Below are 13,596 nucleotides of genomic sequence, written 5' to 3' on the forward strand. Positions count from 1 at the left end.
GACTGCCATTAATCAGTTTCTTTTCACTACGTTCCTCTTGCTTAGTCTTCTGGGAGTAGTATTTTGTAAACTTGCAGCAGCCCACCCTGCCTCCTCCTGTGATGTCAGAGATGGGGCAGGTCAGAAGGTATATTATGTCACATGAATGTGCAAAATGAGCAAATTGCTGCACTTACTCACTATGTGCATGGGTGTCCCCCAACATGGCTTCCCTCACTGGTGCAGGTTCCAGAGCCCCCCCAACTGGAGTGAAGCTTTGTAACCTGCACCTACAGTGTGACAGGTGAATTTAAAGGAGAACTAAACCCTAACAACAAATGGGTAGAAATTCCATATTTTATATACTGAACTTACGGCACCAACCTTAAGTTTCAGAATCTCTATAACAGTAATGATTCAAGCCTTTAAAATTGTGCACAGGGGGGTCACCATCTTGGATTTTGTTAGGACTGTCTGACACTGCACATGCTCAGTGTGCTCTAGATACATGTTGAGAAGCTTAGGGGTTATTACAAATAATAATGCATACAGAGGCAGAACTACAGGGCACATCCCTGTGCAGTGGGTGAAAGTTTAAGGGGGGCTCATTATGCCACTGCAAGCAGAAAATTAGGTTCACCCGTCATATAAGCTGATGCGAAATGAGTGATTATTAAATTCCGGTGTAAATTGCACAGGTTTCAGAACTGACAGGTAATATGAATCTGAATTAGTTACTAGTCAGCCTTGTATTTTTATATTTGATATATACTTGTGAGTTTGTCTCTAAGCTCAGATAACCAACAGCAGCCCAGAGCATGTGCAGTGAATCAGCAGAAAAGAAGATGGGGAGCTACTGGGACATCTTTGGAGACACAGATCTTTACTGCTAAAGGGCTGTGGTTGCCTTGGGCTCACCCAGAACCTCAACACATAATATACAATATTTCTACCCCATGGTAAGCTTTCTCCTTTAAACATAAATACAACTTTGAAGGATTTAAGATAAATTACAGTTCCCCTTTAAAAAAAAAAGGCAATATAATTTTTTTTTTCACATTTGGGATACAATTGCAGCTGCCCACACTGCCAGTTATAGAATCATACACGCATCTTAAAATGTCTGTAATCAGCATCTAGCAGGTGCAGTATCGCATTGAGCACACCACCGCCACTCAATACAGACATCCCCAAACACAAACAGCCTGGTTTTGTCAAATGTTTTATTGAGTGCCGACATCTGGAGTACTGTAAAACATGCATTATCTGTAGATTCCGAATGGAGCACTGCACATTGTCCTTTCTGTCAGATGTGTCAGCCTTGGCATACATGATGGAGATTAATGAACTATCATGAGACTTGGGTGGTTGCAGAGAGGCTTCTGTGCTTTGCAGAAGGGTCTTAATCATCTGAAAAGCACATTGACTGAGCTGCTATTGCTTGCAGGAGGGGGCATAGTCCAAATGCAATATAAACATTTTGTTTTGTTTTCGTTGGCGGGGGGGAATCATTTTGCTTGGTTTTTTTTTTAAACAGATTATTCTGTCTAAATTGAAATAAAAAAATATTTACCAATATTTGGTATTTTTGATATTTAGTAGCGTTTTTTCCTACTTCTGATTGAAAGTTAAAATCATTTCTTTTTTCATTGTTGAGGTGTATTAAATTTAAAGAAGATAATGTCTCCGTCTTCTACTGTGTAATTCCTGTCTTCTTGTCTGTATTTTCCAGCAGCCTGAAAAAAACCCAAGATTATTGTTTATAAAACACCAACATATTACACAGGGATGTACAACAGAAGGGTTTATATATCAAACATACAAATTATATACAAATGTTAATGAAAATAGAGGGTAAAAGAGCTATATATATAATAGGTAGTTAGTAAGAAGAAGAAAAGGGTAAAATGAATGCAAGGGTGCAATCTTTAAGATTTTTCCTACCTGGGAATTTATAGAAACCAAAAAAAACAATGTTTGATTTTATTTTCATTCAAATTGCTAATTTGATGCTGTGGGTTACTAGACTGGGACACACTATGTCAGTTATTGCCAAACCTCATTTTTGTTTGTCACCAGGCAAAGAGACAGCACCAAGACCAGACTTTCCAGTAGGAGGACAAAGACAGCAGGGGACATGGAAAATAATAAATGTTGCAAGTGGCTTTCCTTGCTGAAACAAGAGGTACTCAGCTGTTGAAACTCACTATTACTAGAAAAGTATTCAGATATTTCTCATACAGAGTTCTTTTTCATTAATGTCTATGGCAGTGGTTTTCAAAATCCCCTCTGAGACACCACCACTTCCACCCTCAGAGTTTGGGAACCGTATTTCAATGGTTTTGTTAAAATTTATTTTGCTTGAACAACTTATATGGCAGCTACTCTCATACACCCTGAAGAGTAACATGTGCCCATAGTGACTGCTAATATCATATATAATTCCTTTAATGTGAAGCTGGCTCTGCTCCAAATGCATATGAACTTTTATCACACTCATTCCAAATGGCACACACATGACATTATGCAAATGCTGTGAAGTGCAAGAATTGTGATGTTTTAGGGCAACCCCTTTATTCAGATCCTGTAGGTTAGTATACACAGAGAAAGCAAATATCTAATATCGAACACCACCAGTATGAGTTCAAGAAGCCCTTAATTCCCTTTAGTGCTTAAAGGAACAGTGTAAAAATAACTGGGTAAAAAAAATAGGCTGTGCAAAATAAAACATGGATCTAATATAGTTAGTTAGTCAAAAATGTAAATTATAAAGGCTGGAGTGACTGGATGTCTAACATAATAGCCAGAACACTACTTCCACTACTTTTACTCTCTAACTTTGAGTCAGTCACTGACTTGAAGGGGGGCCACATGGGACATAACTGTTCAATGAGTTTTCAATTGATCGTTAGCATGCAGCTCAGATTCAAAAGCAACAGATATGACCCATGTGGCCTCCCCTCAAGTCAATGATTGGTTATTGCCTGGTAACCAATCAGTGGAAACCAAGAGAGCTGCAAAGCAAGAAGTAGTGTTCTGGCTATTAAATTAGACATCGAGTCACTCCAGCCTTTATACATTTTGGCTAACTAACTACAGTATATAAGAATTTATTTTATTTTTATTCTGAACAATTCCTTTAATTAGGAAAATGTATTCTTCAAAAAAATACCTCTGCTGGTTATATAGTGAATAAAGTACCCCCTCTTGGAAAATATAAGGATATTATAAGTTACCGAGGAGTTTCATGACCATATAAAAACACGAGGCCGAAGGCCGAGTGTTTTTATACAGGTCATGGAACTCCGAGGTAACTTCTAATATCCTCATATTTTGCAACTGGGGGTACTTTATTTATTATAATACACAAATTTAAGTGAGTCATGTGACAGAAATGACATCAGAACTCACCGTTTATAACTGATGACATCAGAACTCACCGTTTATAAGGATATATTTTACAGGATATTCATGGCTTTTGTGTATTATAATAGGTTATTATTTATTTGTTCCTATGGCATCATGGTGGGGTCAAACTGAATAAATTGCTACCAAGTCTTCATGCAGGTAGGCACTACAGCAACAAAAGTCCCCATAGCCTTGGGGCTATATAATGAAGCCATTGCTTAGTTTTGGTGTCTGCCTGGGGGCTCCACAGTGTGCAAGGCATTGTTAAAGGAAAGTTGAAGCTAGAATGTAAACTACCATATTGTCTTAAACTAACCTCTGGTGATCAGCAAATGTAACAGATTTAACACTTGAAGGTCAAATGTATCATGCAATTTCTGCTCTGAAGGTGTTCCACCGTCCCTATAATTCTATTGCCTGACATAAGGTCATGGAAAATTCTATATAATGTTAGAATGGAATATATAGAACAGTCTACATTATTATCTTCCTTAAAGGTGAACAATACCATATAAATGAATATGATTAAAGATGCCATATTTTATATACTGAACTTATTGCACCAGCCTAAAATTTCAGCTTGTCAATAGCAGCAATGATCCAGGACTTCAAAGTCAAGACATGGATAAAGCTGTTTGCAACCCTTTGTGGATATGTTATCCACTGCTTTGATGGAAAGAAAGATAAATGCCAAAAAGGAAAACAATAACACTGTAGAGTATAGCACTGCACTGGGCGAATCAAGATACAGATCCTAAGAAAAAGACATCTGGGCAATGTAATAGAAGAAGTGTTTGTTCAAGTCTAGTAACCCATAGCAATCCAGCAGATGCTTACTTTTAAACAGTGGTCATGTAAATACTCCCTGCTGATTGGTTGCTACATGTTACTAGACTACAAGAAAATTATGTCTGCTTAAAACATACTGTGCTTGTGTTTTTACTACATAGCACAGTACGGTTTTTTTGTTTCTAAAGCTCTGATTGACTACAGGTTGGTTATATAACACCATCTCACTATGTACAACCCTTATCAGTATGTACCCAAACATGAGAAATTATTATATTAATTGGCTCACCCCCAACATTTAAACATAACCAAATTACAGCAAACCTGATCTAAAAAAAAAAAAGAAAAGCTTTGGAGTACAGATTTCTGCAGGTATAAATGTTGTGTATCTAAATATAATACTGATGTTTTCATTTTTCTCATATACCATTGTGTACAAAACCGCAATTGAAATGGAATGGGGGGAGAAGCAGTCTGTGGGCCGGAAGCCTAAATATTAACTGCCAGTTATATCAGAGTATGGGCTGCCTTGGAATGTTATCATTGAAAAGAATACAGCACAGGCACACATGAATGTGATCTTCTCATTGTGTTACTGTCATCCACCTCCCAGATCCACCTACTGCTTTTCCCCAGAGTGTTAGGGAGGGGAAGGTGCATGAATACAGCAATCCCTTTATTAGCACCGGGAGTCCTTATCTGAACCAATCTAAGGAACCAGGAAATATTTTACTAGATAATGCCATTTATAGAACACAGACAATCAGTGATTGTTGAAACTTTACTAGAGGAAAATATAAATCTTCCCTTCACTAGGACCGGAGTTTATAATTCTTCTTATCTGGCACTGAAAAGGGCTTCACAAAAATTATTTTTACACAGAAAAATGTACGTAGACCTCCAAAATATATAAATTAAAAGTTTCCAATGGTTTTATTTGAAAATGTAATTGCTATAGAAAGTATTACTGTTTACTCTGATTCCTGAAACAATGTTGCAAGCCAGCTGATTAACAGACCTAGAGGAGACCTGACTCCTCTTGCATTGTTTTATGAGTCAGGCCTAGAGAACATAAAGACATAAAGGGGCAAATTCACTAAGATTCATAGTTGCTCCAGGCGTAACTTTGCCGCACTTCGCCACACTTCGCCAGGCGTAGTTTCGCCAGCGCTTCGAAAATGCACTAAAATCCGAAGCTGCGCTCAGGGGTAGCGTAAGGTTGCGAAGTTGCGCTAGCGTTGATTCGCTAAGTGAAGCGAAGTTACGCTAGCGAAGGCTAATTTGAATACGGCTCCAAATTCAAATTTCAATGGAGGAATACGTATCAGCACTACAAATGGCTAGAAAACCTTCAAAACCTCAAATAAAAATTTTATTTTGCCCTACACATGTGCCCACTGTCTAGGTAAGTTGCCATGAGTCAGGAAATGTAGGGGGGAAGCCTATCACCCATAATGTAGAAAACACACCAGCGTTTTTTGGGACTTAGTAAAATTTTTGACTTTTTTTGAAGCAATCCCTATCTATCTACTCTACTCTATCTACTGGTCTGAGGTGGCGAAGGAAGTCTAGCGTAAAAGGTAGCATTCAGTACACTGCGCGCGTTAGTGAATTTGCGTAGTTACGTCGCTAGCGAAACTTCGCCAGGCATAAGGGTGCGAAGTAACACTAGCGAAACTACGCCAGCGTTCGTTAGTGAATTTGCGCAGTAACGAAAATGCCAAAAGCTAGCGAAGTAACGCTAGCGTTCGGCGCTTAGTGAATTTGCCCCAAAGGCTCTTAGACTCATATTTCTTTCATTATGCAAAATAACCACAAGTTTCAAAGTGCCATCTAGTGCCATTTAAAAACAATACTATGGAATAAGTTGCATCAATATGCCAACCCTCCACACAAGTTATTGTGATAGACTCTCAGTGACCATGAACTTGACACTGGTAAGGCAGCAATTAGCTGTAGCACAACACATTATCCAGTCCGTGTAATAGCAAATAAGCAACAATCTATGCTTTCCCCCGGACATTAACATTAAGACATTTTGATAAAAAAAATCTCAATACAAAACAAAAACGAACGACAGATTTCATTATAATACAATGGAACAAAAACCAATTCCCTGACACGGGGAACTGAATCTAAAGCATCAGTCTCTTTCTACACAATTCGGGTTTGCCATTAATTAAAAGGGATCGTGTTCCTTTAAATACTCAGGAGACCATTTAATCCATTTCCTTTGCTATCTGTAACAACTGGTTCAAAAAAAAATAAAAAAAATCAATACCCATTTGTGAATCTTGAGTATGCATTAAACAAGACACGTCTAACCAGTTCATTTGCACTTGAAAGCAGCCATCTGTAGAATCCAGCTTTGCTTAAGCAGATATGATTGCTAATAATGAAATATCCCTGTAGACTACAAAGCCCACACAGAGCTATTCAGAGCCGAGTCCGCAGCGCTGGCATTAAATTAGTTCTGCTGTGCTGGTGTTCCAGGCGCAGGGAAAGTGAGCAGTCTGGAGATGATGGCGTTGGGAAAGCCAAAGATATGAGTTTGGCCAGTGCTACAACAATAAAACTGCTTGGGAAATAAATCTGTATAGTGTCGTATTATAAGGCACAGGCTCCTGTCTTGGTCTCTGTGGGGTCCATGGAGCAGAAAAATAGCTCAACCAAGAATATTGAAATAAATTATATTTTTAAAAGGAAACGTCTCCCAAAAACCTATGTATAATTAATCAAATTGTCGTTTTGAGCAGCTCCACATTGTACATTAATTACAAATGTTCAATAGTTTTAAAGTTGGTAAGGGACCTGTAATCAAGAATGTTTGGGCCTGGGGTTTTTGGGATAAGGGGCCTATCCGTAATTTAGATCTCTATACCTTAAGCCTCGTAAAATAAAAAAAAGTGTATAAACATTAAATAACCACAATGGGGCTCATTTATAAACTTCGCGCAGGGCAGATTAGTTTGCACGGTGAATATATTGGCATGGTTATACAGGTATGGGATCCGTTATTCTGAAACCTGTTATCCAGAAAACTCCGAATTATGGAAAGCCCATCTCCCATAGACTCCATTATAATTTAAAAAAAAAAAAAAAAACAATTTTTTTTCTCTGTAATAATAAAACAGCAGCTTGTTCTTGATTCAAACTAAGATAAAATTAATCCTTAACGGAAGCAGAACCATCCCATTTGGGTTTATATAATGTTTACATGAATTTGTAGTAGACTTAAGTTATGAAAATCCAAATTACGGAAAGATCCATTATCCGGAAAACCCAAGGTCCCAAGCATTCTGGATAACAGGTCCCAAACCTTTATTTATAAAGCTGAATAAGAGTGGTGTATTTAATGGGCAAACAGAATTGAGAATTGTTTTCACACTGCGAATGTCCAGAAGAGCTTTTTAAAAAATCCCAAATTGTGAATATTTATGCAAACACTAAGGGGCCGATTCATTAACTTCGAGTGAAGGATTCGAAGGTAAAAAGCTTCGAATTTCGAAGTTTTTTTGGGCTACTTCGACCATCGAATGGGCTACTTCGACCACGACTATCGAAGGATTCGAAGTAAAAATCGTTCGACTATTCGACCATTCGATAGTCGAAGTACTGTCTCTTTAAAAAAAAATTCAACCCCCTAGTTCGGCAGCTAAAAGCTACCGAAGTCAATGTTAGCCTATGGGGAAGGTCCCCATAGCCTTTCCTAAGTTTTTTTGATCGAAGGATATTCCTTCGATCGTTGGATTTAAATCCTTCGAATCGTTCGATCGAAGGATTTAATCGTTCAATCGAAGGAATAATCCTTCGATCGTACGATCGCAGAATTTGCGCTAAATCCTTCGACTTCGATATTCGAAGTCGAAGGATTTCAATTCCTAGTCAAATATCGAGGGTTAATTAACCCTCGATATTCGACCCTTGATGAATCGGCCCCTTACTTTGGTGGCTGAGAAAATATTCACAAAACAGTTTAGTAAATTGCGAATTTAAATTGTTGTCAACTATAGTTACTCGCACAACAGTCTCGCACAGTGGCGAAAATTTGTTCGCAATGCAATTTGCAAAAAAAAAATTAAAAAAACCCCCGAAAGATGGGCACAGCAGTGCAATATTTTAGTATTCAAAAAAAAAATACAGGGGCAATGCAACCATTTGGGAATAAATATGCGCTGCATGAACTTTATAAATGATCCCCAGTAGGTTTTGCCACTGTTTTTCCACTAATATGGATTCCTGAAGCATCAAGGTACAAGGTTATTATTGAGAAAAAGGAAATAATTTGTAAAAATCAGGATGATTTGATTATTATGTAGTCTATGGGAGACGGCCTCTTCAGAGCTTTCTGAATAACAGGTTTCCAGATAACAGATGCCATAAGTATACTACAAGTAACTTTGTAGTATCTGTTTGTATTCTCCTCTCTCCTGATTCGGTCACCTGGAACAATGTAGCAGAATGTAGTTGAGAAAAGGGATAATTCACCTTCTGCACACTTTGGTCATTGCAAAATACAGTGGATACAGTGGAACTTCAATTTTACATCCCCTGATTTTAAGTTTTCTCTCATTTTACATTGTTGTTTTGTGGTCCCACCTAAATATTATGCATAATACATTTCCCTGAATATACATTTTCTTGGATTTTACACCATTTTCTTGCTGGTCCCCTGAAAAATGGGGGTTCTACTGTAGTACTCTAGCGATTTAACTGAAAGATTCTACTGGTTTGTAAGCTCACCCAATAGACTTGTATTTGGTTAAAAGCAACAAGACATTTTGTACTTTTTTGGCAACTATATGAAATTGCATGTCCAGCCTTGTTACATTTCTACTCTCTAGAACCAACAGATTTTGACTTAAATCCAGCAATACTTTCTGACTAAATGCTAAACAAGATACACAAACTGGATCAGGTGCTTTAAGAAATTCAGAACATATCTAATAAATAGGGGATGCATAAAAAAAAGTAACAGTTGTAAAGAGTTTGTTGACTTATTCAAGGTATTGCTTACTTACTTGTTGGTAGCACCTAATCAGCACCTGCCCTCTAGTGTTCAGAAAATAGATAGCCAAAAAGAAACTGCTGAAGTTCTGATAGGAGCTGTTTCTCTAACACAACTGGGACAAGTCTGATGCAGCTAACAACAATAAAAGAGATTTTCCTCAACTATCCAATACTGAATTATTAGAGGTACCCTTCAGTGTCATTATGTGTTTAAAGTACATTTAGGCAGGAATAGCAGGAATAGTGACACTCACGGGACTCTTCTGAAGCTTAACAAATGTGATACTTTATTGGAGACTCAACGTTTCTATCCCCCACAGGGATCTTCATCAGGAGAAGATGAAGATCCCTGTGGGGGATCGAAACGTTGAGTCTCCAATAAAGTATCACATTTGTTAAGCTTCAGAAGAGTCCCGTGAGTGTCACTATTACTGCAGATATATCATTACACGTTTGCTGGCACCCGGGCATTTACACAGAAAACGGAGTGCACCTTTGGAACTTTATATATATATATATATATATATATATATATATATATATATATATATATATATATATATATATATATATATATATATATATACACACACACACACACAATATATACACACACAAGTGCACAGTGCTTCTACTGAAAAGTTGCATTACTCCCCTTCAATAAAGTGCCGTGTCAAAAATTTAATTTGATTAAAAATGAATTGATCTAAATAATAGTGACTGTGTGCTAATAGGGCTGGATGATCAATTTCATTATTTAACCAATAACAATTCCATAGATTTAAAGTGCTGTTGAGATTGATAAGTCAATTCAAATTAATTATACCCAATATTAAATTTCATTGATAGCAGCATGGAAAAGGAAATTCATAGAGGGTGTACTAGAATCTACATTTTTCATTATTACCCACAACTTAATGTATATTGCTAAGCTAGGTTTTACTGGTCACCTGTTTAAAAGCAAACATTGCTATGGGTTACTGCTACTGGGCAAACTTAGTGCCTAAATGTCTGGACACTATACAGATAAATGCACATGTAACTGTCACAACAGCGTAACCAGTTTCCATCAGGGAATATATTCTGTGGATATATGAGGAAAATGGAAAGCTGGTTTGGTTACTTATTATCTGATATTATCTTGTCATGTTTCCCCAAGCTGGTGGGACTGTGGTAATTGTGCTTGCCCCCTTGGGAGAAGACACAGAAGCAGACGTGGGTATGTTTGGCAGATTCCCTTGTTAGCAGATGCTGCTGCCGGTGGGGAGGAGACGCCTTGCAATGTAAATCTGGGAGTACTCACCTTGACAGATGCCTCTGTGCCTTCTTCTTTGAAATCGTCAAATTTCATTACTTCCGCCATTATGAAACCCTTCTCGAAATCTGTGTGGATCTTGCCTGCAGCCTGAGGAGCCTTTGTCCCTTTCTGTCAAATGGGTAGAGCAGAAGAAATGCAATGTTTAGGAAGATGGATTGCCCTGGGGCTGGTTTTGTTAGGGTATGCGAACCTGGACTTGGCTGAAATGATTAGTTATAGGCTGGGTCTGAACTGTAACACTTGGCTCCAGGCAGTGTTTGAGAAAATGCCTTTGCAAACAAACTCCTGCCTGATAATATTTGCTATTGCTATTTACACAATCAGACCAACCTGCAACCCCCTAGCTGTTGTTAAACTCCAAAAACCCACCCACCCTCCCTCCAACAGCTGAAGCATTTTGGGTGTTGCAATTTAACAACAGCTATATCCACCCTACTTTCCTACATTGTCATAAAACTCCTATTTTATATTTATATTGTTGACAGCCTGGTATGTGTGTGAATATATGTATGTGCAACCTCAACTTTCATATACACAATTAGATCCCTACATGAACATTACTTGTGAAACCCAACACATTCTATTTTTGTGTTATAACTCACTTTTCTTAAGAAGATACATAGCAAAAACATTTGATTGTATTTAAATTAAAATTTCAGACTGATTCTGTCATTTTAAACAAACATTCTCTATAAAAACATAAACATTTGAATAGAACTAGGGATTTACCAGAATTTAGCCTTTTTCAGCAGGATTTGGATGAATTCAAGTGTCTAACCGTGTCCATATCCTTAAAACCATGTGATTTTTTTCTCCATACAAACAAGGAAATGTCAGTTTTTTTCCCTACTTTTTATTTTTAACCCTTACTAAACCTAATTTGCATATTTAAATTAGGGTTTGGATTTGGCAAATTCCTTCATGAAAGATTTGGGATTTGGCTGAACCACAATATAGTGGATATTATGAATCCCTACATAGAACAAAACATGAAAATACTAAATATATGCTTGCATATCATTTAGGTATTGTGTTTACTATCTGGAATACTCGGGACATGGGGTTTTCAGGATAAGGGGTCTTTGTGTAAATAAGAACACCTTTACAAAAACAGCTAATTTGCTATAAAAATTAAACAGCGCCAGAGAAATAAAAGCACATGGCTTGTGATATAATATACAAAACACAAATTGCAACTAAAAGGAGACTTTGAGCAATAGCAGTGACCGTATGCTGGTTAATAAAGCATGGCAGAGTGCTCAGGAACCTGACATGGTAAAGCTGAGTTTTTCCAATATAAGATGTATTGGAGTAATATGGCTATTCACTGATGCTTACCTGACCACATAACAGAGCACATTAGACACCAAATAGTCACAATCCATCTTGGGAAGGACAAGCTATCAGAAGCTAATGCTGGAGGAGCTTTACACAGTACAATTACATCATGTAGCCTATTCACATATCTTAACGGCAAAATTTAAATATTGCAATATTCGGTTATAAACACTGAAATGAACCCTTTAAAACGAACCTTTAATATGGTGTAGACTTGTATTCTAAGACTTCTTTTTGTGGCTTTTGAATAATGTTTTTTCTTCTGCGGCTCCTAGACTTTGTTTGTTTGGTTGCTAGGTGTTAATTATCGCAGCAACCAGGAAGTCAGGTAGGGGGAGGCAAATAAATACGTGAAATAGAAATCTGAATATAAACTAAACTACATTTAAAAAAAATTACCAAGAATATGCTTAGAATTCTTTGATATCTTGAAGTGTGTATGTGTAAATCCAGGTGTGTGTGTGTGTGTGAACTTTAGGTGACTATAGAAAAGGCATCGCCGCGTGTGCATTAGCGCAGGCATCTTTTCATTGTAGCCTATGGGAAAAAACGCTGAGGCAGTTCGGCAGATCGTCGCTCAGAAGACGAGGCGATTAGTCACCAGGCGACAAAATCTCCCCGAATCTCCTTGTGTGAACTAACCCTAAAACCAGTGAGAATGTATAATGAATGTATACTGAAAGTTGCTAAGAATAGTTTTTGGGTACAGGAGCCATTTATAATAATAAAGCTTGTGTGTGGGTGTATGATCAATGAATTATGAATGGGCACATTGGTTCCTCCTTAGCCCACTATGTGACAAAGCTGCGGTATCATTGTGCATCTTGTTACATCCTCCAGTAAAGATGATGGAAGAGTAAAGGGAATAATGTTAGTACACAGATGTGGATGAATTCTGACACGGAAAATTGTTCTGATTTTTTAATTTTATTAGAACCCTTCAATGCTCCAAGGTCTGCAAATATTTAAAAGCCCCCCCCACCCACTGCACTAATAGGATTTTAATTTATTTTATGTCATGTCTTTGATGGAAATCAAAGCAATGCAAAAGTCCTTTGTATGTTCTTGCCATAACTACATATTTTGTAATACATCATTTGTAGCCATGCACACTTCAGTATATGTGGGAATAATTGAAAGCTATCAGAGAGAGTATTTCCATTTAAAAGCAAAGCATTACACTTGCCTTTATCCTCTGGGAACAAATTAGCCGGTTGCCACTGGCACAACCAGTGAATATCAATATTTTAATCCCATATCATCGTGCATTTTTATTAGTGTCTAGATGAGATGCACAGCATTGCACAAACAAAGTCTACCGTTTAAATTATAAACCACTTAAAGAGATGAATTAACACACGGCGGCATTACAGCAGCTGCAAACTAATTATGAAATATATATATATATCTTTATAGGGGACAATAGAACCAGTGAGTATGCAAACAAAAATAAGACGGGAAACACCTGAAAACAAAGTTAGTGAATGTAGAATGAAGATCAATTTCAGTGGAGAAGGCGGCAGTCACACAGATTAGACAAGTACAATGCTGCCATTTCTTATCTCTGGCTGCAGCGGGGGGGGGGGGGGGTTACCCAGATCCCACAGGATGAAGAAATGAGACTATATAACAGGCTGAATCAATTGTTACCTGCCTCAATCAATCTCCCTTCACTTTTACTGTTCCAGCAGCTTCCAAATAATTAAAGTTATCCCGGACAGGGAAAGGAGCTGATCTGTAATGACTAGCAAGCC

General features: G+C 37.6%; 1 protein-coding gene across 4 annotated transcripts in view; it reads right to left on the reverse strand.

Moving 5' to 3' along the window:
* Nucleotides 1–1,193: 1,193 nt before the first annotated feature.
* ola1.S (Obg-like ATPase 1 S homeolog) overlaps nucleotides 1,194–13,596 on the reverse strand; it is a 103,396-nt gene continuing 90,993 nt past the window's right edge. For all 4 annotated transcript variants that reach the window (XM_018238871.2, XM_041578362.1, XM_018238870.2 and 1 more), the window contains 2 exons: nucleotides 10,490–10,612; nucleotides 1,194–1,715 (listed from right to left, as the gene is read on the reverse strand). In XM_018238871.2, coding sequence (XP_018094360.1) covers nucleotides 1,626–1,715; nucleotides 10,490–10,612 — 213 coding nt within the window. In that variant the 3' untranslated portion in view covers nucleotides 1,194–1,625. The remainder of the gene's footprint in view (nucleotides 1,716–10,489; nucleotides 10,613–13,596) is intronic.

The sequence above is a fragment of the Xenopus laevis genome, chromosome 9_10S (genome assembly GCF_017654675.1).
Source record: "Xenopus laevis strain J_2021 chromosome 9_10S, Xenopus_laevis_v10.1, whole genome shotgun sequence".
NCBI classification, from domain to species: domain Eukaryota; kingdom Metazoa; phylum Chordata; class Amphibia; order Anura; family Pipidae; genus Xenopus; species Xenopus laevis.